At 42.6% G+C, this 24,236-nt stretch overlaps 1 protein-coding gene across 1 annotated transcript; it reads right to left on the bottom strand.

Annotated features, from left to right (window-relative positions):
- Window positions 1–24,236, bottom strand: gspt1l (G1 to S phase transition 1, like). The gene is made up of 14 exons (XM_080775617.1): window positions 23,319–24,236; window positions 20,472–20,519; window positions 9,875–10,132; window positions 9,411–9,444; window positions 7,868–7,945; window positions 6,865–7,045; window positions 6,476–6,630; window positions 5,864–6,013; window positions 5,370–5,463; window positions 4,706–4,786; window positions 3,726–3,899; window positions 3,453–3,542; window positions 2,395–2,563; window positions 1–1,015 (listed from the first exon to the last, which is right to left on the bottom strand). Exons 1-14 carry the CDS (start codon window positions 23,584–23,586, stop codon window positions 963–965), a joined length of 1,833 nt encoding a protein of 610 aa, XP_080631743.1. The 5' UTR covers window positions 23,587–24,236; the 3' UTR covers window positions 1–962.

Below are 24,236 nucleotides of genomic sequence, written 5' to 3'. Positions count from 1 at the left end.
CCAATTCCATATTTTATTGTCATAGTAGTTTGCTTTAATAACATGTGAACACGCCCAGGCACACAGCCAGAACGCCATTAATGAGAAACCATAAAAATAAAAACAATAAAATAAAATAAAAAGGTTGGTCAAAGCAATGGAAGTAAAACCAGGATTTCAACATTTTGGTTTTATCTGGTTCAACTGCTTCAAACTTTTTTGCCGTTTACTTCCTAGCAAACCCCTGCTGGTCCACATCTGTGTAGAGATATAACGAAAGTTACCAACGTAACTACAGTTCTACAAATTCCCGAAGACCACTAGAGGCGGAGTTTTAGGCACTGAATATAAAACTGCGTCCATGAGGCACAGAGGCAGACATTCAGTGACTTAAACCCTATATACTTGAGTCCCCCAGGGGTCAATAGGCACCCTGAAAATTTTTGTCTACACTAAATATCTTCACCGAAAATAGCTGATCTACAAGCTCAGAATGAGTCACAAATGCAACGCGTTCTGAGCTTGTAGATCGGTTATTTTCGGCAAATGCTGGCCCCAGGAAAGTGGATAAATCATCGCCTCTAGCGGTAAACGGGGATTATATAGAACGTCTGTCATTTTCATAGATGAAAGCATAAAAAAAGGAATTAATCTTTTTCATAATCATGAGTAGACTGGAATAGGTACATGTGGGGAGGGGGGCTAACCCAAAAATGGCATAGCTGAGCTCTCAATATGAGAAAGCCGACTCGTGTGGACTTGATCTTGGTTTTTAATTATTTGCTTAAAAACAGGTTTTTCTTTTTCACAGAAGTGTTTTTTTAAGCCAGGCGGAGAGAGAGAGAGGGTGGTGGGGGGGCGCGGTGAGGCGCTGGTTGCCGTGGTCCAACAAAGCAAGCCTCCGCCACCCTCCTCACGTGGTCATGTGACCGGGGCTCCCATCCATCTATCCATCCATCCATCATGTGACGTGTTGGTCCTCTTCAGTCCCTCTCTGGAACCAACTTCAATACCTTACCGATGGCAATGGTTTTACCTGGAGACACCACACAAACATTCAACATGTCATCTTAACACATTTAGGCCCGACGTCGAAATAAAATAAAAAAAGTCTTCTAAATCCTGACAGTTTTTCTGAAATACCCATGTTTCTATATCAGTGGTGCTCAATATTTCATGTCAAGGACCCCAAAATGTAATTGGCCGTCTGAAAATATGTTGTCCCAGGTTCCCAGGGGACCCCCCCACTCCGAGATTTGCACACATTTACATTACAACAACACCAAAAGGGGTTCCAACCCTGACTGGGTATTCAAGAAAATATATATAAAAATAAACACAAATGCACGACTAAGGGCCGCTATTTTACCGCTGTAGTGCCGAAATGATTTCGGCTCGTCATACATTTTCAGTAGCACCGAAGAGCCGACTTTAGGACGGTTTATGACATCAGGGAAACTCGTGCCGCTTTATTTTCATCTTGATAGATTTATAAACTATTTCGGTTGAAGCAGGTACTGAAGCAGTACCACGGTGTTTCCAACTCTTGCGGGGACGTCTTGCGAGGTTTCTGTAACCAAGTCGCCACGCTGTTTGAGATGCACCCAGCTGCAGGTTTTTAGCGACAGGTGGACGACATCAAATGTGTTTGTTTACATCCATGGCATTCCAATAATACGCTTCAGGAGTGAGTGTACAGATTTGGACCAATGAGACTCCCCTATTGATTCACCAAAATGTCAATCAACCCGCTCCCCGACTCCGTCCTCCCCTTTCCTGCCTGTGTAACCATGTTTATATGCCCGACTAGAACACACTAAAAGACAGGAGGAGGACAACAACATTACCGAACGCACGACGCTGTTAAACTACTTTAAAAGTTGTTGTAATATGAAAAATGCAGCATTTTTTCTTTTACTTTTTGTCCTTTTCTTTCCCGTATTGTCTTGTTAGTTGAGTTCTTTTTTTTGTCTGTTCTTCCTTCAATAAAAATTAAGTGAAAAAAAAAAAAAAAAAGTATACAATGGACAGACCAAGAAGACGTTAACGCTGCCATCATACAGGACTGTCTGCTGCCTGTGCTGACACTGCTTAACCATTTTGACCAGCATTGAAAGCTTGACCAGGATCCTTACTTAGTAACCGTCACTAAAGTGGTATTGGCCAAGAACGGGCTTGGGACTTAGCGAACGGCTAATTTCCGATAATGTATGTTGGTACAGCCAAACAGCTTTAACCAGTGTATTCCATTGCTAGTTGGAACAATTAAAATACTCTTATCTGAAAATATATAATATTACTGTACCAGCCACATGATGCCGAGCTCAAGTGTTATGGCCGTGGTCTAATGGAAATCAAACTGGGGTTACTTAGAAGTTCAACAGGTTGAGAACCAGTGTTCTGCGTTGGTCGTACCTTCGTCCCGTAGGGTGAATCGACCCATCTGGGGGAATTCTTTGAAGGTTTCAAGGCAGATGGTTCCTGCGGTGCGAAGACGAGCGATGCACACCTGGTCCTGTTTGACAAACCGCGGCCGCGTCTTGCTCTTCTCCCCCGACTTCTTGTCCACCAGACAGATTAAGGCCTTTGGAAGAGTAGAACAGACCACAGTTGGAAAAAACATTTGTTTTGGGGGACAATGGTCAACTAAGTTGATGTCCATGTCAAATTGTGAAAATACAGTTTGATATCCTTATCAGTACTTTTGAGCACTAACTTCGTATCTTCATATTTACAATGCTTTGTTTGTTTTTGGTAAATTAATGTACTTTATTCTACTTATGACAGTAAAAAAAAAAAAGTACTACAGAAAATAGCTGATCATCATGCCAAATTGTCGCTTCAGCGCATGAGCTTGCAGATCTATTTTTTAAGTGTTTTCCTATATATAATAACATTCCCAATTTAAAGTGACCATGTGTGTCATTGGGTTAACAGGAGCTTGTGACTAAATATTAACTACATTTGACTTATTGAAAAGGAGACTTGATGACCGAAAAATAAACTAGGCATGGATTCTTGTCTCTTGCGTTAAAACTCCCTCCGTGACAGTTATCTTGTAGCCTACCTTAATTTGATTTAAATAAAAAAACAAAGCATTGCTTTGATCAGTTCCCCTTTCATGTCGAGGTAAAGATTGTTCCAACTTCTATCACAGCACAATGAGCACATCGTTGGAGCAATGGGTCTCTGTTCCCTACATAAGTCCCGGGCTTGTATGCACCAACATTGCAGCCCGTGCCTCAGGGCTAAGGCAGGGAGTAAAACAAAATAATCATCCTCATCCTCATCCTCCTGCAAGTAGCACCGGAGCGACCTTGTTACATTTGAACTCACACCGGTCTAGAGCCCTGCTGACAACGGCCTATACGTTTCTAGGTAGAGAAAAATAAACATCCACACTATTCCAAATGCATCTGTAGTGTACATTCAGCACATGTATACTGATAAATGCTTCTTCCAACAGAACTTACCGTGATCTGCACTTCTTCAATGCAGGTATGGATATGAAGCACTGCGTTGTAACCAGGACAGATGATGGACTTATGTTCAATGATGACAATCTGAGAAAGTGAAAAAATAATAATTGTGATGTCACTGATTATCAAAAATAGTACGTTGATGTTCATGTATGCCATGTCTGGACTATGAATTGACCAACATTTGTTGGAACAGGTAGGCCAAATCGCTTTAATCGCCTAGTTTTTTATTTTTATTCATGGCATGAATAAATAATATTTAGGTACCTGGGCATCAAAGGTGCGTCCTGAGTGGCACAGATTCTCAGCGTTACACAGGATGAAGCCTGGTAGGATCTCCTCTTCCTCGATGCCCTTCAGTCGCAGCTTGAGGTTCTCTCCAGGAATAGCGTCCTCCGTCTCCACATCATCTGACAGCAGACTGAGCACCTCCACCACATGCTGCATGAGGAGAAACCATCAACAGCATTAGGAATTTGACACCATCATGTCATGGAGTATAAATTAAGCTTTAGTGCTCTGTGTGCACAATCCAATTGCTTAACCACTTGAACCCTAGTCCCTCATTATGCACAGGCAAAATGGGAACATGCCCAGGGACCTGGAGTCAATGGTGGCCCTTGGCATTAATGGTTTGTAAATTAACCGATTAAAATCATGCAATGCTTATGGCGGGCTACCACTGTCAACATGGGAAAACATAAGAGATTAAAATAGGGTGCATTATTCATCCCAAAACACAGTTTATAGTTAAGGGACGCAATAAAACAATGACCTCTGCATCCACGGGATGCATTACTGTACTGTTTTTTTTTCTAGTTTATTTTGCTAGCTTTAGTTATAATCATTATATAACCATCCCTGCATTCCAGGACTCATTAGATTGAAAACATATTTGCATCGCTGCATAAGCTCAGCTGGTAGGAATAACTGATGAACCAATTCACTTTGATCTAAAGGAGTGAAAATTCCTCCATTTACACTTCTCAAAAACAATGCTCGACACAGTCAACGTCTCCCAATGTAGGCCTAAACTCCATGGTGAGTTTGTATCCAGGGCCTGTGCATGGCCATTGTGGTTAATCTGTCCATGGTGTTCTGGAGCAAACATTCGGTGAAAATAGGCGATCTACTAACTCACGTGTCACAACGCGACATCTGCTTGTAGATGCTATTTTCGGCAAACGACACAGGCATATAAATGCAAAAGCACTCAAAAGTGTTGTCCAATGAGAAAAGACTCTTACCCGGTTGGGCATCATGATGAGCTGCTGTGCTTTGGCTATGCAGCCCGACTCCAGTTTTCCCAGTATTACAGTACCCATATCCTACAGAGAAATGAACAAACTGTTGTGTCAAACAAGCAGATCTACAAGCTTACATGTTGTGAGCTTTAAGGTCTATTTTTAACACATAGACTGCCAGCATTGTTTCAGTCTGTGTCGATTCCAGTGCCAGAGGATCGCAGACCACCCGAGGCGTGAACTTTGTTCATGTGACCAGTGACGAGGCCGTAAATAAAGCTTATTTTGATTAGAATCAGAATCTGGCTATCGTTGAAGTCTGTTACAACGGCAAATCCCAGATTTATTTCAAAAGTACCACATCAAAACGAACGTCGAGGATATTTTGGAAATAAACAAGTTGTCAGAGAAAAGTCTTGTGTTTACTAGTCTTTTAGAAAAGTCATCAAAAATCCCATTGATGTGGTAAAGTCAATTTGAAAAATATACTAGTGACAATGTAAAAAATGCAGGTCACATTGTTTAACCGATTCAATGGCTTGCATTACTTTTAAGGAAAAGCAGCTCCCAACAGATCCATTGAAAAAAAAAAGGTTATTCGATATAAGAACGTATACTTCAAAACAGCAGTGTGTTCATTCCAATCCAAGCAGGGGGTAATTCTCACCTTGTATTTGTCTACGATGGGTAATCTAACAGGGCCGTCACTTGATCTGCAGAAATTTGGCAAGCTGTCCAGGTGTGAAATGAATGGTAACCCTCTGTAATTACAACACATGGTAGTCATGAGGAGAAAGAACAGAGCTTTGCAGATTGAGGGGATCAGTGTTCCCCAATATTTTACCCATTTTGACCTGAGATCAGATTCTAAAAATGTCTTCTATATCCTGACAGTTCTGAAAAAGCTATGTTTCTTCGATGTCTCTAAAATAGCAGACCTACAAGCTCTCATAGAGCTATGAGCTTGTAGATCTGCTATTTTTCAATAGCTAAAGCATAACATAATGCTAACACCAAAAGGGGTTCCCGTCCAAAATGGGTTAAAGAGGGTGTGATTTCTTTGTTAAAAAGACAAAACAAAGTTGATTTCACCTCAACTCAGAATGCTACACTGGAAGCCATGTAATAAAAGGTGCCAAAATGAAACGTTTTCAGACTTACATGTACCACGGGCACAGGTCAGCTGGTTGAACTGGTTCCTTGAGGTTGGCTCCAGTCAGACCAGAGCAGGGCATGAAGTAAATGTCTTTCTTGGGGTTGAAGCCCACCTTTTTTAAAAATGGCACTAACTTCTCCTTGCACTCCTCGTATCTGCAAAAGGTTGGACAGAGTTGGAGTTGAGTTTGATATGCAACACACAACCGAATATTTGACATGATCATGTTTTCCCTCCTAGCCTATTTGTCCGTCCTTCTGATCTCAGGCAGCACTGGACCAATCGCCTGAAAATTAGCACGGATTTCCAGTAGGCCAAGGAAGAACCTTCACCGCAATTCTTTCAAATTGGCCTGTTTAAGAACCACCATGAGGAATTTTATTTTTGCAAAACGCTCTTACTACGCCTACAGACTTAAACAATCTACACTATATAATCATCAGTGTTAAGTGTACAAATGGGCGTTCATTTTACAAAATGGTCTATTTTGTTCCCAACGATTAATCCTTTAGCTAGTGGAAGTCACTCAGGGACCCTTGGAGTTCCCCAGACCCCATGTTGAGAACCAGTCATCTACGCCTTCTACGGAATAGGTCTTCAGTCATGAAATATGTCACCTCTCAAGGCTCCAGTTGACTGTGGGGTCGTCCATTTTGTTGACTAGGACTATGAGGTGCTTGACACCAGCCGTTTTGGCCAGCATGGCATGCTCTCGCGTCTGACCGCCCTTCTCAAAGCCCGTCTCAAACTCTCCTTTCCTGGCCGAGATTACCTGGGGGAGGGGGATCATTAAGAAAATTATTACTTCTTCACAAAGTGAAGGTGATTCAGTCTGTGGGTTTTATAAATATTGAACCAATGGAAAGTAGCTTGTGCCTACATAACACGCTGTCTCTTTTTTTCCTGAAAAGTAACAGTTTTGGACATACAAGGTTTCCACCCAGAAGCAGCAACAATATACATGCAGAAGACGTCCTATATGATGTTACATACATAAAGAACTCACCAACACAGCCAGGTCAGCTTGCGACGCTCCTCCGATCATGTTAGGTACAAAACTTTTGTGACCTGGAGCATCGAGGATGGTAAAGTGCTTTTTCTCTGTCTCAAAGTATGCCCGGCCAACCTCCACAGTCTTTCCTTTGTCTCTCTCCTCTTGGTTTGTGTCCAGAGCCCAGGACAAATACCTACAAACAGGGTCACGGTTAAGAGATGACTGACTGCCGACTAAACAGGCCATATTAATCATTTTATACTTAAAATAGTGGAAATATCAGATCTGTGTGTGTAATAATTGTGACAGGCCTAGACAGTCGCTACATGACATGTTCAGAGCAGTGCTACAGTATTTGCTACTGTGACACTATGGACCTGTGAATGTTTGTCAAAGCATCAAGTGAAGTAAAAAATATTATAGCCCAATATCAGCCCAAGCGCTGTACACAAAAACAAGCTGTAATAAAACAGTACTGTAATGTATTGTATATACATACAAATGCACACAAATCACACAAAGATGATATTGGCAATTTAAAATGAGCTGAATGACTAATGTAGTGCTTGGTTCAGACTAGACCAACAATATATTACTGTACTGTGGCTCCCTCTTGTGGAGAGTTGAAATATACCACTTTTGCTGGAAGTTTTAAGCTTCACCAATTTCCAAACAGTGATACGCATCTTTTTGGCAGGTGAATCAAATCCAAACAAGGTGACTTTATTTTTGTAAAAGAATGTCAAAACATAAAAAAGAGAGAGTGGAGGTTCTTATGTGGCCTACTGTTGGCGTGCATGCAGAGTTTGACATTCATCAGTCCAGTGGTTTGCAAGGTTAGATCCAGAAAAAGAAAAGAAATCATACACCGTTAGCCTCAAATAAAGCAGGATAGTTTACACCAAGGTGTGTTCAATGCACAAATAATGGACACGCCTAAACAGTCATTGTGCTTTTTTGTTCACAAGCACCAACGGTAGTGTAGATGGACGAGTGGACGTAGAGATGGACTCACCAGGTTTCCCTGTTTTTCTCCTTGGCCTCCCTCTCATACTTCTCCAGAGTCCTCTTCTCCACCATGCCTGTTAGATACCTGGCAGGGATTAAAGTAAAAATAAAACATCTCACGACTGAAACTTTGTCATGCCGATACCCAATCTGTCATTTGTGAAATGGCATTAAAGAACAAACGCTGTTGTTCCGTTTCCTAGACAGGGATACAATTGTAAGATAAACCAAAATGGGCGATAAACAGGGCCATTTTTGAGGGCCACTAGCCCCTCCTATGCCCAGCTTTGTGTGTCTGTGTGTACCCCATAGCGATGATTTGATTGGCTGAGGGCTTAAAAAGTGAGGACATAAAAGTGAGGACACCAAAAGCGATTGGCCGTAATGTGATGATGTATGATGATAAGAGTGCCCCTCACTTCACACAAGTGTGATTTTTCTAAAAGTAGATTGGTTTTCATTGACTAGAAAATGGTGGTTCCCTGATGTTTAGTTTATTCAATGTGAATGTGTGTGCCAATCTGTATGCTTTCTTTTGTATTAGGCTGTGTCACAGACAAGACATTGAAAGATGCCGTTAGGCTTTTGAATGGATACGTCAATAAGGACAGGAGACTAGGAGCCTATTAATTGACACTTATCATGCCTACGGACCCCCATCTGAAAATACATGCCACGGACGCCCATAAGAGAAGAATTGTACGGCTCTAGCAGTGATTAAACCATTTTAATGGACAGAGGACCCTCTGTTTGACATGCAACAGGCTATAGTAAGGACCCCCATTTAATGGACAGAGGACACTCTGTTTGACATGCAACAGGCTATAGTAAGGACCCCCATTTAATGGACAGAGGACCCTCTGTTTGACATGCAACAGGCTATAGTAAGGACCCCCATTTAATGGACAGAGGACCCTCTGTTTGACATGCAACAGGCTATAGTAAGGACCCCCATTTAATGGACAGAGGACCCTCTGTTTGACATGCAACAGGCTATAGTAAGGACCCCCATTTAATGGACAGAGGACCCTCTGTTTGACATGCAACAGGATATAGTAAGGACCCCCATGTAATGGACAGAGGACCCTCTGTTTGACATGCAACAGGCTATAGTAAGGACCCCCATTTAATGGACAGAGGACCCTCTGTTTGACATGCAACAGGCTAAGGACCCCCATTTAATGGACAGAGGACACTCTGTTTGACATGCAACAGGCTAAGGACCCCCATTTAATGGACAGAGGACCCTCTGTTTGACATGCAACAGGCTAAGGACCCCCATTTAATGGACAGAGGACCCTCTGTTTGACATGCAACAGGCTAAGGACCCCCATTTAATGGCATTTCTATCTCTGAGACTCCAATATATATATTGTAAAATATCAATGTGGTTCTCAAACTTATTTTTCACCTGATACTATGAATAACGATAAACCACCTTTTGAAGAATATACTGAAGAAGACCTGGCAAAAGCATTCCAGCCAAAAACTTTGAGAACCCCTACTCTAGTCTACAAATAGAACTCCAATAACCAGACATAAGAACTCACATGATCTGTCCTCCAATGGTGGACTTGCCAGCATCTGTAGGTGAAGGCAAACAGAGAAGAATTAACTAAAACACCAGTGAGAATGGAACAAGCTGCATTAGAAGCTCTCCATTGAGAATTAATCATCCAATCTGGTGACTTGATGTACGTCAACAATGTTGGTGCGATTGTTTAATTTGAATTGCATGCATATAGGGACAATACTGGGATCTGTGGCCTAATGCAGTGGTTCTAAACCTTTTCAGGCAGTGACCACAATTACATTTAGTTTGACTCAGTTCCACAGACAAATATTGTGAAAATCTGCTACCGTATGTACAAGGCGAGGCGTGGGAGCTTGTAGATGGGCTATTTTCACAGATTATGGGTTATTTTTCTTTTGAGGTACTTAAAATTCCATAAACTGTTACTTCACCGTCACCGGTTTGTGTTGAGAAGCGGTGGGATAAGGTAAGGTCACTCACCTACGTGTCCTATGAACACGACGTTGACGTGCTCCTTCTTGGGAGCGTTTGGCGGGATGGCCGCCACCTTGGGAATGTTTGGCACTTCTTCATCGTCCTCCACCTCCAGGGACGTCACCATGTCGTCCGTGGTCTCCGCTGTCGGGCCGGGCCCCCCGTCGCCCGCCCCGCCTCCCGGCTCCGCCTCGTTTGGCTCCGTCCCTTTCTGGTCCCACGTCTCCTCTGTGCTCATCTCTGCATTGCCATTCTCAACCGGCGCTGTGGAAAAAGCAGGACGACACAATTTACAGTTTAGGGGGAAAAAAAGTCATACGATTTGTCACACAAGTTACAGCAGTTTGACCCATCTCTTGGAGCGCGCTCAGGAATCATTTGATTCGTTTCCAGTGGTTCTCAACCTATGGGGACCCCCATGTCGGGACTCCTTGCATGATGTTTTTCTTTGGTGAAGTGGTTTTATAACTATTGAACCAATGAAAATAATCAACAGGATCTTGTGACAAAAATAACGACATTGGATCACAGGTTCCTTCATCAATTTCCTGAAAAGTAAACATTTTGGACAAGAGGTTTCCACCTAGCAGTGACAAATTGCTGAGCCGCTGGGAAAAAGCAGCAGCAATGCCAGTGGATGTGACAGATGCTATAGTATAGATCAGGGGTGCCCATTACGTCGATCGCGGTCGACCAGTCGATCGCAAGCGCTGCGCAGGTAGACCGGCGCTTGTCCCCGACATGAAAAAAAAAAAAAAAAAAACAATCCTCGCCGCGGGCAGGCGGCGGCGGCTTTAAAACCCCCCACAATGCAGTGCCTTGTTTTCAAGTGTGGGGAACGTCGGGTGTGTTCTGTTAAACAAACAAATTAAAAGGATATTTATCCATCATTGTTCATAATTATAGCAAGATGCGCGCGGCAAAGAAGCCTAAAACATATCACTTCCATGCAGAGTGGGAAGAAGATTATTTTTTCACGATGTCACATTCCAAGTCCAACTGCGTTTGCCTTACTCGAGCCCATCGCTACATTCATGTGCTTCCCATTCAGAAGCTGATGTTGATTACATTGCCTCGAAAATAGCAACACTTTCTAACATGAACTCTTCTGCGTTGGAGAATGAGATCATGTCACTGCAGGCTGACATACAGTTAAAGTTGCGCGCCCGCGATGGAGAGTTTTGGAACTTACTCGTGGAGGAAAAGTATCCAAACATCAGGACTTGTGCAGCCTCGCTCACAGCGTTATTTGGCTCCACATATTTATGTGAATCAGCATTTTCCCACATGAAGATAATTAAGTCCAAATAACGTTCCACTTTGACGGACGATCATTTGGAGGCCTGTTTAAGACTAGCTGTCTGCAGTGACTGTCCGGATTACGCAGCGCTGACGGACTCCATTCAGTACAAGGCTGCAAGCAGTCATCTGATTAAAGGGATAGTTCAGATTTTTTAAATTTAAATTGTATGAAATACTTTCCATTAATATAGTGGTTGCAACTGTATTAATTGATTGCCAGAGTCCTGTGGTGGGAGTTCTGCTCTGGTTGAGTTGAGTGCATTATTCCTTCATGTGATTGTGTATGCTTTTTATGTGTGATACTTTTAATATTTGTAACATTTTATGAGCAATTATGTTATTACAAATTGAAATTGACGTTATTACAAAGAGTAACTTTAACAAAAAATATCTTCTTTGCAATGTGGGGTAACTGAAAAGGTGAATTGATTTTGAAACAGTCCTAATGCCTTAATGTTATTTATTTTGAGTATTTTAAGCAATGGGATAATATTTTTTTGGTTGGTAGATCACCTTGATCTGGCAATTTTAAAAGTAGACCTCAAGTCAAAAAAGTGTGGGCACCCCTGGTATAGATGAACTGAGCCACGGCACCCCACAGCCCAGACAAGGGGAAGGGGGGCCAACTGCCCAGTGATACAGTGTAGGGATGAACGCGTCATCCAGACAGAGGAAGGCAGAGCTATGACGCTACTCTTTGGGGACCAGCCTTAGAGTATATACTGTATGAATAGAGATGGCATCCGAGTTCTCCTCCCATCCACTTGCATTACTTTGCTCAAAAGCGCATGAGGCGATTTCACTCCTCCTTCCGGGTAGGAAAAGAGTGCATTCTGGGATGGATTGCAATAGTGATCGTGCACAATGATAGTCAACGGACCAGCGCGTTCATGTGTTTGGGCCCACGCTGCAATACCAAATTCGGCCACTATGTCCATTTACCCTCAGGGTTTCCTCTGGGTGCCGTCTCTATTCATATATACTCTAAGGGAACAGCACTTTAGCCCACACTTGTCGTTTGATGTGGGCAGTACGGGTAGTCGGGTACAGACAGGCGTTAAAAAGGTGACAAAGTAGGTGCAGCAGTTAGAGCTGCACCGATCGATCGGCCTCCCGATCGATCGGGCCCGATCACGTCATTTTCAAAAGATCGGGATCGGGAAAAAAATATCGGGAAAAAATTATTTATTAAATATAATATATATATTTTTTTATTAAATCTTTTCTTAATTGTATTTAACGTTACAGAAGAAACGTGACCATCTATAAGTCTTAAAGTCATCCTCCCGAGTCTTTAGTTTTGTTTTTTAATACAGATTGGTTCATAATTAATAACAACAAAACATCCTCCTCTCGAAGCAGCCTCTTGCTGCTGCTCCTAGGAAAACTTAGCGCACGACAGTGACGTTGGCCCTAAACAGCAGATCTGCAAGCTCACAAAGAGTTGCTTTCGCAACGCGCTGTGATCTTGTAGATTTGCTACGAATGGCGACGTTCTTGCGTAACTTGCGTAACTTGTAACTTGCGTGGCTAGTAGGCTAATAGCAGAAAGCTAACGACAACAAGCGGCAGCGGCTGCACTGAAACAACCGACGCTTAAAGCGACTTTTAAAAAGAAGGAACCACAGAGAGAGAGAGATGATGAGGAGAATCCAGCCCTCGCAAAGACCACTCGGTGGAATAATTATTGATCGTCATACACAGAGACACACACAGCGGAGTAACCTCGAATCAACAGGCTTCTAAGCACCGTCTTGTTCAGATCTGCTTCTGCATCTGCACTCGCTGTTTGAGTGCTAAAAAGGGAGAGAGAGAGCAAAAACAACTCGTTGTTGTTGCTCTGTCCACCCGGAGCAGGAGAAGAATATTCCGTCTGAAAAGTCCCAACAAAATACTCTATGTCCAATCCATGACTGTAGATAGAAACCCTTCTTCTAATAATATAAGCATAATATCTCATGCAGAGATCTTTATTGTAAACTTTTGTAAATGTTTCTGTGCCACGGAATCCCTCCTCTCCCCAGGGAGCTCTCCTCTCCTCCCTGCATGTGCTGCGAGTCTGCACCACGTGTGAGCGCATAGGTGCATTATTTTTCCCTTGAACATAATGATGAGGCACATTAAAATATCAATATAAGGTTTTTTTTCCCCCCTTTAAATAATGAAAAGGCAGAAATGTCTAATAAAATAATATATGCTAAAAAAAGAATAAAAGATAATGCTATAAATAAACTTTTTGAGTGGTGCAAGCCAGTCCCTTGGACTGGGTATGAGCATGAAAACAGCATGGTTGTTTTTCACCACCTGTGTGCAACCTAACACACGCACACAAACACATGCCCATATTAACTGTATATGATGATTTCGTGTGTGCCAGTACAGTACAGTAGAGGGTACAGTAGAGGGACCGGCACACAGTAACTCTGTCATTTCTCAACCGTTTCGGACACGGGGCGGCAGTTCGGAACCGTTTTAGTCCCTTTTTTTTCTTACTGCATTGCCAAAATGTATCTGATTGGGAAGAATTATCGGAAATGATCGGAATTGTATCGGGAGCAAAAAAAGTGATCGGATCGGGAAATATCGGGATCGGCAGATACTCAAACTCAAATGATCGGGATCGGATCGGGAGCAAAAAAACGTGATTGGTGCATCTCTAGCAGCAGTAATGGTATTTACGCACCCTAGGACAAGGCTCCTCAACAGGAGCGATGGGGACACAATCTTTGTGTGATAGGAACTTCCGTTTTTTTAAGTGGTGCAACTTAGTTGTGTGTGTGTGTGTGTGTGTGTGTGTGTGTGTGTGTGTGTGTGTGTGTGTGTGGGTGGCTGGCTGGCTGGCGTTGCACCACTTACTTCACACAGGTGTGATTTTCTTTCATTAACCACTTGAACCTTGAACTATTATGAGGGGAAAATTAGCCGAAAATAGCATATCTACACCACAGATATTTTCGGCAAAGGTGTTTGGTGTAGGGGGGAGAGGAGACCAAGTATATGTTTTGTGTTAATGCTATATACAATAACCTGACTGCCAACTGGTGGCAGCAATGGTTCCTCCTCCTGCTCCCATCTGGTCTCTCTCGGGCAGAGACGATGTACTCCGAACAAAATGTAATGTAGCTGTGCCACAGCACAAATAACAAGACTACAAAATATTATGGAGATATCAGATTTTTGTCCCGCTGCTTCCGGTTCATCGTTTCTGCTTGAGAGAGACCAGATCAAGGTAGGAGGGAACTTGTGAACTCAATACTGCTGCAATCTGGCGGAGTCAGGTTAATACAATGATTGCTGTCAAACAAGTCTATGAATCAATCTATGAAATTTATGAAAAACTCATTTACACAATATGTAGTGCTTCAGCTTTCTCTCAGCTAAGGGGTCCTTGGTCTGAATAACATTGAAGACCCCTGTCCTAGGGCATCAGTTTCACTCTGGACCACATCAATGCTAGTAAAAACCAGCCAAGACTATTGCCCATAGCGGAGGTGTAGTGCTGCCAACGAATATTCCATATTCTAACGAATTCTCGAATCAAAAAAATAAATGAACTGAATATATAAAATTAAGGTTTGAATTAAAAAAAAAAAAAAAATGCTGTGCAAGTTTTCACGAGACGGTGCCGTGGGTAAGCGTTGTGAGCTTGTAGATTAGTTATATTTGCCATGCGACAAGCCGACACCAGCATACATTGAAGAATAAATCAGCTGCCTCACACTCTTCCTAAACGCAGACTACGCAGGCTGCGTAGGTTCCCCTGTGCAAAGTCGGCAGTGTGCTACCAACTCAACTGTGCCAGCAATGCGATCTTAAATGTTATGTCTCAGGTTGTATTGGTGTAAATATAATTATTAAAAAATCCGAATGGCCCTGAATCGAAATCAAAATCGCTCAAATCCACGTGGGTTTTTGAAACGAATATCCGAATGTAATTTCTGGACAATTCTGGCAGCACTACGGAGGTGTTTTACTTTTCTAATAGGCCCCAGCAGTTGGATGGCTTTTATACCCTTCTTCATTTAGTAGAATGTGTTACACTTTTAAGTGCTGCCCTTCATCGTTATTCTCCATTTACTTAACGTCCTCTAATTATGGTAAAGGTTTTGCACAATGGCTAAGATTCAGCTTTAGAATGTGCCTTGATCATTGATTCACAGAGACAACCATTTGCCACGTTATTAATTATTGAAATAACTACTGGATGTCATAAAGCTGTGTTGTTCAGCTTATACTGTATGGCCTGTAATTCAGTGACGATGGTGAAATTAGAGAACAAAACATGCACAGCAAATTAGTACCTTGCCTAAGGTATGATGAGTTCTGTTGGCCTGAGTGAGTGATTCTGTGTGTATTACGATACTTACACTATATTTTACACTGAAAAGTAGCCAACCTACACGCTCACAACAACACAAATACAGACTTAACTTTGGGGCGGCGGTGGCTCAGGGGTAGAGTGGCTGGATGGTAACCGCAAGGTTGCCAGTTCGAACCCGGGCTGCCCCAGAGTTAGTGTCGAAGTGTCCTTGAGCAAGACACTGAACCCCTAATTGCTCCTGATGTGCTGGTTGGTGCCTTGCATGGTTTCCACCGCCATCGGTGTATGAATGTTTGAGTGAATGGGTGAATGTAATGCACATTCTACCACAGGTCGTTTCGAGGAAGCAATCTGATTGGTTGAAACAGCCTTCTAGCCGGTGGTTAAACCAGCACTGTTCACCACCTAATCAAAACAAAGAATTCAGCTGCTCTGTTCTCCCAGAGCGCTAGCAAACTCGGTGGCTAGGCTAGCTAGTTCATTGGGACATTTGTGGTCGTAGTGACTACATCTGTCATTAAAAAAATATATTCTTTCAGCGATTTTCTTTGTTTTAAGGGTAACTGTGGTAGAATTGCAATATTACACTCGAGGGTTCTGGGTTAACGTGATTATTGCCACTTCAGTGATGCTTGAGGAACTCGACTCAGTCTCGTTCCTGACCGCATCCTTGTCGTGGCAATAATCACATTAACCCACCCTCTCGTGTAATATTGCTTAAATCTATGTAAAGCGCCTTGGATAAAGGCTCTATATAAATGCACCATTTAATTTAACTTTCCAGCTGTCTTGCTAATCTTCCTCTCTCTCTGCCGCCGGGCTAGCATGGTTTTTACCTCTCCCTCTACTGGCCCCGTTCAAGTGACACAGGCAGTCTATAGGAGTATAAAATGAAGTATGCTCATTTTATTCTTAGTTGCACGCAGCAAACCACAAGCTCGACGCATCGAGTCGTGGGCTTGTAGATCGGCTATTTTTGGTGTGCATCACCCACACGCAACCAAGTTTAAGAAAACCTTAGGGGGTGATCATGCCAAGACAGTACAGACACCCTGGCAGAATAGCACATGGGGAAAAACAGCATGGTGCTGCTGTGGAGCAGACCTGTCTGCATAACCATGATGATCAAATAATGAAGACTTTACCACATCTACAGACAATGTCATACATCAAAACAGGAACCAAAATATAATTGAATAGTATACATGGTTTCTGACCAACAGCAATGGTTATGTATTTATATGGACCTATAGATGAAGGAAGTGAGGCTAAAAGCGAATTTCTCATACAGTTGCTGTGACAAACATGGATCATGAGACATTTTCCCAGGGTCACAGGCAATAAACAACAGAGAGAGGGACACTGCCTTATCTAGTATCACCAGTGATCACTTTTACTGGTAGAATACCAGCCTTTCACTACACACAGTCACGTTTCATTTGGGCAAGTGTGTACATTAACAGCCTCCAAAATAATTATAACAAAACAAAAACTTTTTTTCTTTTCAGTCTGAGAAAATGCCAGCCGTGAATGACTAACATGTATAATCTCTCCTTGCTGCTCTAGCCCTGCTGCCCCAGTTTGTTCTGCTGTACTGATAAGGGTCTACTTTATCGCTGGTTATTTAACTTTTTCATGTCAAGGACACCACATTAATATTAATTTGGCCCACACAAGATTCACAATACTCAAAATCTAAAAAAAATTGAGAGGCGCTAGCCCCTCCTATGCCCAGCTGTGTGTGTCTGCGTGTACCATGGAAATGATTTGATTGCCTGAGCACGGAATGTGATGTACGATAATAAAGCCCTAACCACACCAAAGGGTCAAGACGGTTTAGCGTTAACTCCTTGCAACCGTTTGGACCCAATGAGCTGCATGGTGACCCTTTGGTGTGGTTAGGCCTTAAGAGACTTCATAAAAGTGTGATTTTTTTATTTTTAAATGCCACTTTTGTCAACCACTTGAACCCCAAGCATCCCTCTTCTGGGGGGAATTTTCGGCAATAATAGCCGATCTACACGATCAGCCGATCACAAATGTTTTATAAACGCGTTCATTAACAAATCAGAAATGTTTATGAATAAATATCAAAATGTATCATTTAATGTAATTTGTTTATGAACAAATCACAAATGTTTATTGGGCACACACACACCTTGTTTTAATTTGATTGCGTATATTGTCCATTGTACAGCACCTCGTAACTTTGTTTTGAAATGTGATTCATCAATGAAATGCGCGCGCACACACACACACGCGCACGCTAAATTAAAAAGGCCCGTGTTGTGGAAGAGTCCATGGACACTAGTAAAGTAATTACTCTTGTAAGGCCTTTTTTCCCTTCAGAGAATCCCTTACCACATGAACACTAGCAATCTTCTGGGCATGTCATAATAGGCAGAAATTGACTAAAGAAATTGAATATAGAACTCGAAGCTACAATCTGTTGTCACTATCGACTTACAATGAAGTACATAGAGCTTAAGTGGTTAAATTGAATCTGAGATGGACAATGTTAAGACCAGATAAACTCACATGTAGTACACACCCCTCCCCACACCACTCACTAGTGCTGCACAATTAATTGAAAAAAGTTCGAGATCTAGATTCAGACACCTATGCAATCACATTTTGTGAAGAATCGTGCAGCACTAGTTGGCTGTCCAATTCATTTTAGTTACTATGTTTTTTTTTGTTTTTTTTTCTATAAATATTTATGGAAAAAATGAGAATCGTGTGAGAATCGTGATATCAATTCTTGTGGAAGAAAATTGAGATTCACATTCGAGTAAGAATCGTGCAGCACTACCACTCACTCACACCACCCAAAAGTGGAGAATCCCCTATGTGAAGCATTTAAAGTGGGAATTCCCTCATTTAAAAATAATGATTTTGTGATTCGTGTACTGACATGAAGTGTGAGATCCACGTGGGAGCAACGGCATTCCCCGTGTGAATCCTGAGATCCACATGATTCCTTTTTGGTCAATTCTCACATGTAGTAATTTCTGTGCCAGCAGCTCATAGATGACCATGTGACGTGTGTCTGCATAAACTACGTTTTCCCCTTTTACATAGCCTGCACAAAGCCAGAATGTTGCGGCACCGTCACAGACCCGCTTAAACATTTGCATGAAAGGATCAGCAGACATGGCGGAACAAAGGTGTGGCCTCTAAGTTCCGAGCACCTTTCTGGCTCCAACCACTCACTGCTTACTTAAGTTCTCCTTCTCAAACATACTGAATTTCCAATCACACAAACCCATCACTCGCACAAATCCACTACTGAAACAAATGTTACGCATTAACATGTTCTCTCTCTCTCAATTCAATGGGCTTAATTATTGGCATGATAAAACACCTCTCTCTCACATACAGTCTGTCTTTCCGGCATAGTATTATTTAAAGCCTAAATAATTAGCCCCAATCATGCAAGTGCATACAAATATATTTTGAGTATATTTTGCGGAGAATGCGTACCTATGGTAATGTATAAAATCTACCGACAGCTAGGGGTGTGAATCTTCTGGTAGACCACGATTCGATTCTTGGCATCACGATTTGATTCAAAATGCATTCGATTATAAACGATTCACAATCAACACTCGCCAATAAACATTGCTCTGAAAATGTAATGGAAAATGTTTAACTTAATGTAATTCAGATCAACATCCCCCCAGTCTGTTTACCTTTGCAAATGTGTTTCAAGACAGTCCTCGCTTGAGGAACCAGTCAGACGGGGTGAGGAGGATGGGCAACGAGAGGTTCCAATGAAGTGTTAGTTTGTAGGTCCTATGGGCTGTATTTTGCGTGTCTTAAGTACCAGGTCTTATTCCCTAACTTGAGTAAACTAAAGACCTGGAGGCGTGATCAATCCCATTTGGCTATTCTGAGTGGCCAAAGAGCATTGACCACGCCTCCAGGTCTTTAGTTTACTCAAGTTAGGGAATAAGACCTGGTACTTAAGACACGCAAAATACAGCCCATAGGACCTACAAACTAAATACAAATACAGCCCTATGAGTGTGAATTACTAATCACATCACAGAGCCTCCAGCATCACCAGCCTTCCCACAGTCTCCAGCCTATAGATATGCTCACGAGGAAGAATACTATTGTATCCAAGCGATCATTCCGCCGTATGGGATGTACTATATTGGTTCCTGAATAGCACCCGATTAACTTGTATCCAAGTTGAGAACGTAAACATGTAAAATCGATTTCCCAGCTAATCTTAGTTACACCAACATTGTCTTGTAAACATCGTTTTGTCATTGGGGAGAGCTCTAAAGATCACAACACTGTATATTCATCTTTCACACAGCGCCATGCTGACATACAGAGGGAGAGGGAAAGAATGAGTGACAGATATACATAAGTGCCTCCAAACGATTCAATGAGGACAGAGCTTGGCTGTATTTCTCCCGGCTCCATTTTAGCAGCAACTGTCCGTGAAAGATATGCAAGCTCAGAAGGCATGTCAACATTACTGGCAGCAAACAATATATTTGTTTGTTAGATTGTGTGGAAATTGTGAAACGTTTCAGAAAATAAATAAATAAATAGGAATCGTCATTAACGTAAATCCTAGCACCATTATTCTGTGGATATTTCATAATAAGTGAACATTCATCCAAATTTGATGTTTGGCAAAAATAGGCTAACTGTGGGCAGAAACACTGTAAATCTTATATTGTATTCTCATATTTGACGTGCAATAATTAGATGGGGTTTAAGACAAGTAGTGGTTTAAGAAGCACTTGCCTAACTGCTAAATATATGGTTATTTTACCTTTGTGGCATTAGGCACAAAGGGCCTTGTAAATGACAGTATTGTGCATTGGGCTTCAGACTGGAAAACAATGCACAGTGTCAGTGGTAGTAGCCAATCACAACCGAGGGCATAGTAACGCCTGAAAGGTGGGGTGTACGACACTGTCGTACAACAGAGCATAATTAAAGTATGTCTATACATACCAGGTGGTGTTTCCGAGAGCTCCATGGTGGCTACCGATTCAACAGCAACTGAAAAGGGAGGAGAAACACGTTATTTTGTTGGCTTAACTGAAACATCCCTTCATTTTGGGAGCGCTTTTAGGAGCCTCCCAATAATATTAATAATAGTCTAGAGCTAACAATGTCCTAACAACAGATGATATTTATTACCAAGTGGTAACTGTGCACAAATTAAGCAAATGACGTGTCAGAGCTACAAACCTGACTGCGTTACTTCGCAGGCGCCATTTCTACCAAAATAACTTGTTCTAGAACTGTTCTAGATTCTTGGAACCCTTGGTGCTTTTAAAGAAGTGCTGGCCATTTTTGGTTCCAGACCAGTTCCAAACCAACGTTCAGGGTTCTGATGAACCAATTTATTTTCAGTGGAAAAACTCTGAACTGGTTCAATATTAGGCAGGGAAAAATAACTGAACCAGTTCAAACCCTGTGGAAAAGGGGCCTCAGTGATGGAATATTATGTATTCCAATAGTTTTCTGTACATAGGTAGAGATAGAGGTTATTGCGATCTGTTCTTATGCTTTGACTTCTAGAACCTCGAAATTAGTAAATATTTTGTCTGCTGTTGATTGTAGCATTACCTCGCAAGATAATCAGGACAGTAACAGATCCAGTATTCCACAGGAAGCATGTGTGCCAATTTGTGGAATGTGTTCTAATGCATCCAACTAGTCCAAAGAAACAGACTTAAAAAGTTAACTTTATTCATTTATATTTTTTGATGGATTGAGGGTTGCGTAGGAATTGTAATAAAATAAAGCATTGACAGCATTTGAGCATTTGTTGTTAGGTTTCATTTTATATTTCAACAGAAATTGTACTCTCAATATCGACCTCTCTAGACCCGAGTTTCAATGTTGAGATGTGAAATATGATAAAAGACTCTGGTAACCTGGAATGTACAATCAAAACGGTGGTGTACTTGTTCTTACTTTCTTCTTTACATTTGTTTAATGTCCGTTTGTTTGTATACTGTGGTACTTATTTTTCTATGTTGTGTTTCCCCTAGGCAGAAGCTGCTTTCACGCATGCATCAGACCCGTGTACAGTGCAGACACACACACACACACACACACACACACACACACACACACACAATGTTTTTTGTGCGTTTGTAGGCCGCCTAATAAAAATCATACTGTGGTGGGACCCCTTCACACAATAATGCATATAGGGAAACACTGTATTATGCACTAGATACTGCAACTGAAATGTGAAATCTCTGTACCTCAATAAAAATACATTGAGAAATTGTACTCGCAAACAAACCAAGAAAGCTTGTTTGTACCCAGAAAGCATGTCGTTACCTAAACTCAATGTTCATTGACCACTACTACAAGTTACAACCTCTATACTTAGTCAAACAGAACAGAGTTTCAACTGTACTTTGTTCAGTCTTTTTTCACTCTACACTAGCACCACCTCACACTAAGTTCAAACTTAGCCTAGTTATAGTTAAGCTATAACTAGGCTAAATTTGAACTTAGGGCAGATTCACACTATGGTCCCAGGTGCGCACTGTGTCGTTTGGCAGATGTTGTGGTAGTGTGAATGCTGTGTACCGTTCCCGGGAGCGGATCATCCAACCGTTCCGGGACCACACCTGGACTGGACCAATTGAAGTGTACTTGGATACGGATCGCTACAATGTGAAAGCCACCATTACAGTTGAATGAAGTGAATTTGGGTGCATTAGAATAAAGTCCAATGTGAAACATGGCCAGCGGGGACCAGGCAATCATATCAGGAACAGTTGAATCAATCAGACTCAGTATGAATCTGCCCTTGATGTGAGGTGGTGGAACTGGATCCAGATCGCTTTTGCAAATGTTTCACCCAGATGTGGATGCTGAGGTTCAAGTGGTCATCAACTAGGGTCTGTAACACACTGGACCAGAGTTGGCCCTGTACTTTCAGTTCACAATTCAGCCAGCGAACAATCTGGCTTCAACAGCATTATGAACATATCAAAATGGGATCTGGTGACCCACTGGGCCGGGGTCCTAGAGGGGGTTCCCCAGACAACTGAGTATATACACTCAAATGTCTTTAAATTGCCATTCTAACAATTCAGTGTCCCCAATATGAATCTATCAAGTTGACATATATTAAACCACAGGTTCTCGGTATGAGTATTGAGTACCCTTACACAAGTCTGTAAGTGTCAAATGTTCCATTTGTGCACTCTCAGGAGATAACGGTGTTGATGTTAGTGTAGATTGTGTCAAATTTGAGTTTGTGGCCTAATACTATAAACAGACAACTTAACGTAAATTGAACCAAAACACATGTTCATATCATGGTCAGCGTTAATTGTAACGGGGGTCCATGGCGTACAAGTATTCTGGGGTTGAAGGGGTTCGTGCGGTAACTAGACAGACACACGTGAGTAGTTGAGGATGACACTCGCCGGGTGCATGAGTAAGTTTCAGGCCGGACGCGTCAGCTAAAGTTGTTGGTAGACAAAACAAGCATGCTAAAGCTAGCAGACGCTTTTCTTACTATTATTAAGCACTTTCCTGTCGGGTTGGTGGTGGTGTTGCTCGCCTACAACGAGCAACAACATCGCGTCGTTGTTGCTATAGTTGTCGGCGACGTGATCGTGGCGGCGTGACAGTGTGCCGCTTGAGCGAGGGACGCGTGTCTTTTTTTTTTCTTTCCCCCACACATCTACTACAGGAGGCACCTACCGGGGTGGGTTAGCTTATTAGCATGCTAACCGCTAAGCTAAGGTGTTAGCCTGCTCCCCCCCACCCCCGGCTGTCAACGTGACTGACTCGCCCCGAGACGAACCCAGCTCAACTCACCTCCGTCGGACTCGTCTCCTCCCCGGTTGTTTGTTTCTGACGAGGCCGGCGCCGCCACGTCTTTGTCGTTGCTGTGCGGCAGCATGAGGAAGGAGGCCGGCACGAACTCCACGGCGTTGACGTTGGGGACGAACGGCTTGGCGTTGACGTTGAGCTCCATGAAGGCGTTCTCCAGCAACCGCTGTTCCCCGGCGGCGGCCGCAGCGGCGGCCTCGGCCGCGTCGTCCTCCTGCTCCCAGGAGTCAGGGGCAGTGTCTCTCGGGTCCATCGTGGCGGAGGTGCTGCTGCTGGTGGTTTTGAGGGTGTTCCTCGTATACTTCTTTACTTGTTCAAAAAGCTACGCAGTTTCTTCTAACGGGTAAAAAAAAAGGCAGTTGAAAGCTGCCCGGAACCCGCACGCGACGTTACGTTTTTTAATGAGAGGAGGTCGCGGAATGGAACTTGCTTTCTCCGCGAACTCTTCGAACGTCTTTGAAGTGGAAATGTATATATATAAAAAAAAGCAGCCGCCTCGGTTAGTTGTTGTGTGTGACGGGTAAACGTTGGACGTCGCTCCCAGAGACAGTCCTGCTCCGTCCTACCTACCTACCTACCGCGTGAGAGAGCTGACTCTCTGCTCTACGTACGTCCTCCGGTTCATTGACGGCTGCCGAAGTGCACCCTGGGGAATGTAGTTTTATGGCAAGTCTCGGCCACGTTCCAAAAACGCGACAGAGACTGCCATAAAACTACATTTACCAAAAGCCGATCCAAAATGGTCTGGAAGAAGAGCATCCTGGGATGTGTAGTGCTTATGAGGAAGCCGGTGCCTTTCTGGATATGTTCGGGGAGAGCCCAACCGAGACTGGACAAAATACTACATTTCCCTACACCCGACCAAAAAACAAAGGCTACGTCAGCGGTTCCTGACCTTTTGAG

This window comes from Protomyctophum bolini (genome assembly GCF_963924005.1).
Source record: "Protomyctophum bolini genome assembly, chromosome: 11".
Classification (NCBI taxonomy): domain Eukaryota; kingdom Metazoa; phylum Chordata; class Actinopteri; order Myctophiformes; family Myctophidae; genus Protomyctophum; species Protomyctophum bolini.
Note: the sequence above shows the minus strand (reverse complement) of the source record. Positions and strands in the feature narration are given on the sequence as shown.

Excerpts from the sequence above, each read along its gene's own strand:
- gspt1l (XM_080775617.1), bottom strand. The coding sequence starts at position 23,586 with ATGGACCCGAGAGACACTGCCCCTGACTCCTGGGAGCAGGAGGACGAC. Across the intron at positions 6,014-6,475 it reads GTCAACTGGAGCCTTGAGAG|ATACGAGGAGTGCAAGGAGA; the intron begins GTGACATATTTC and ends AACCTTTTGCAG. Across the intron at positions 2,564-3,452 it reads TTGAAGAAGTGCAGATCACG|GCCTTAATCTGTCTGGTGGA; the intron begins GTAAGTTCTGTT and ends ACTCTTCCAAAG.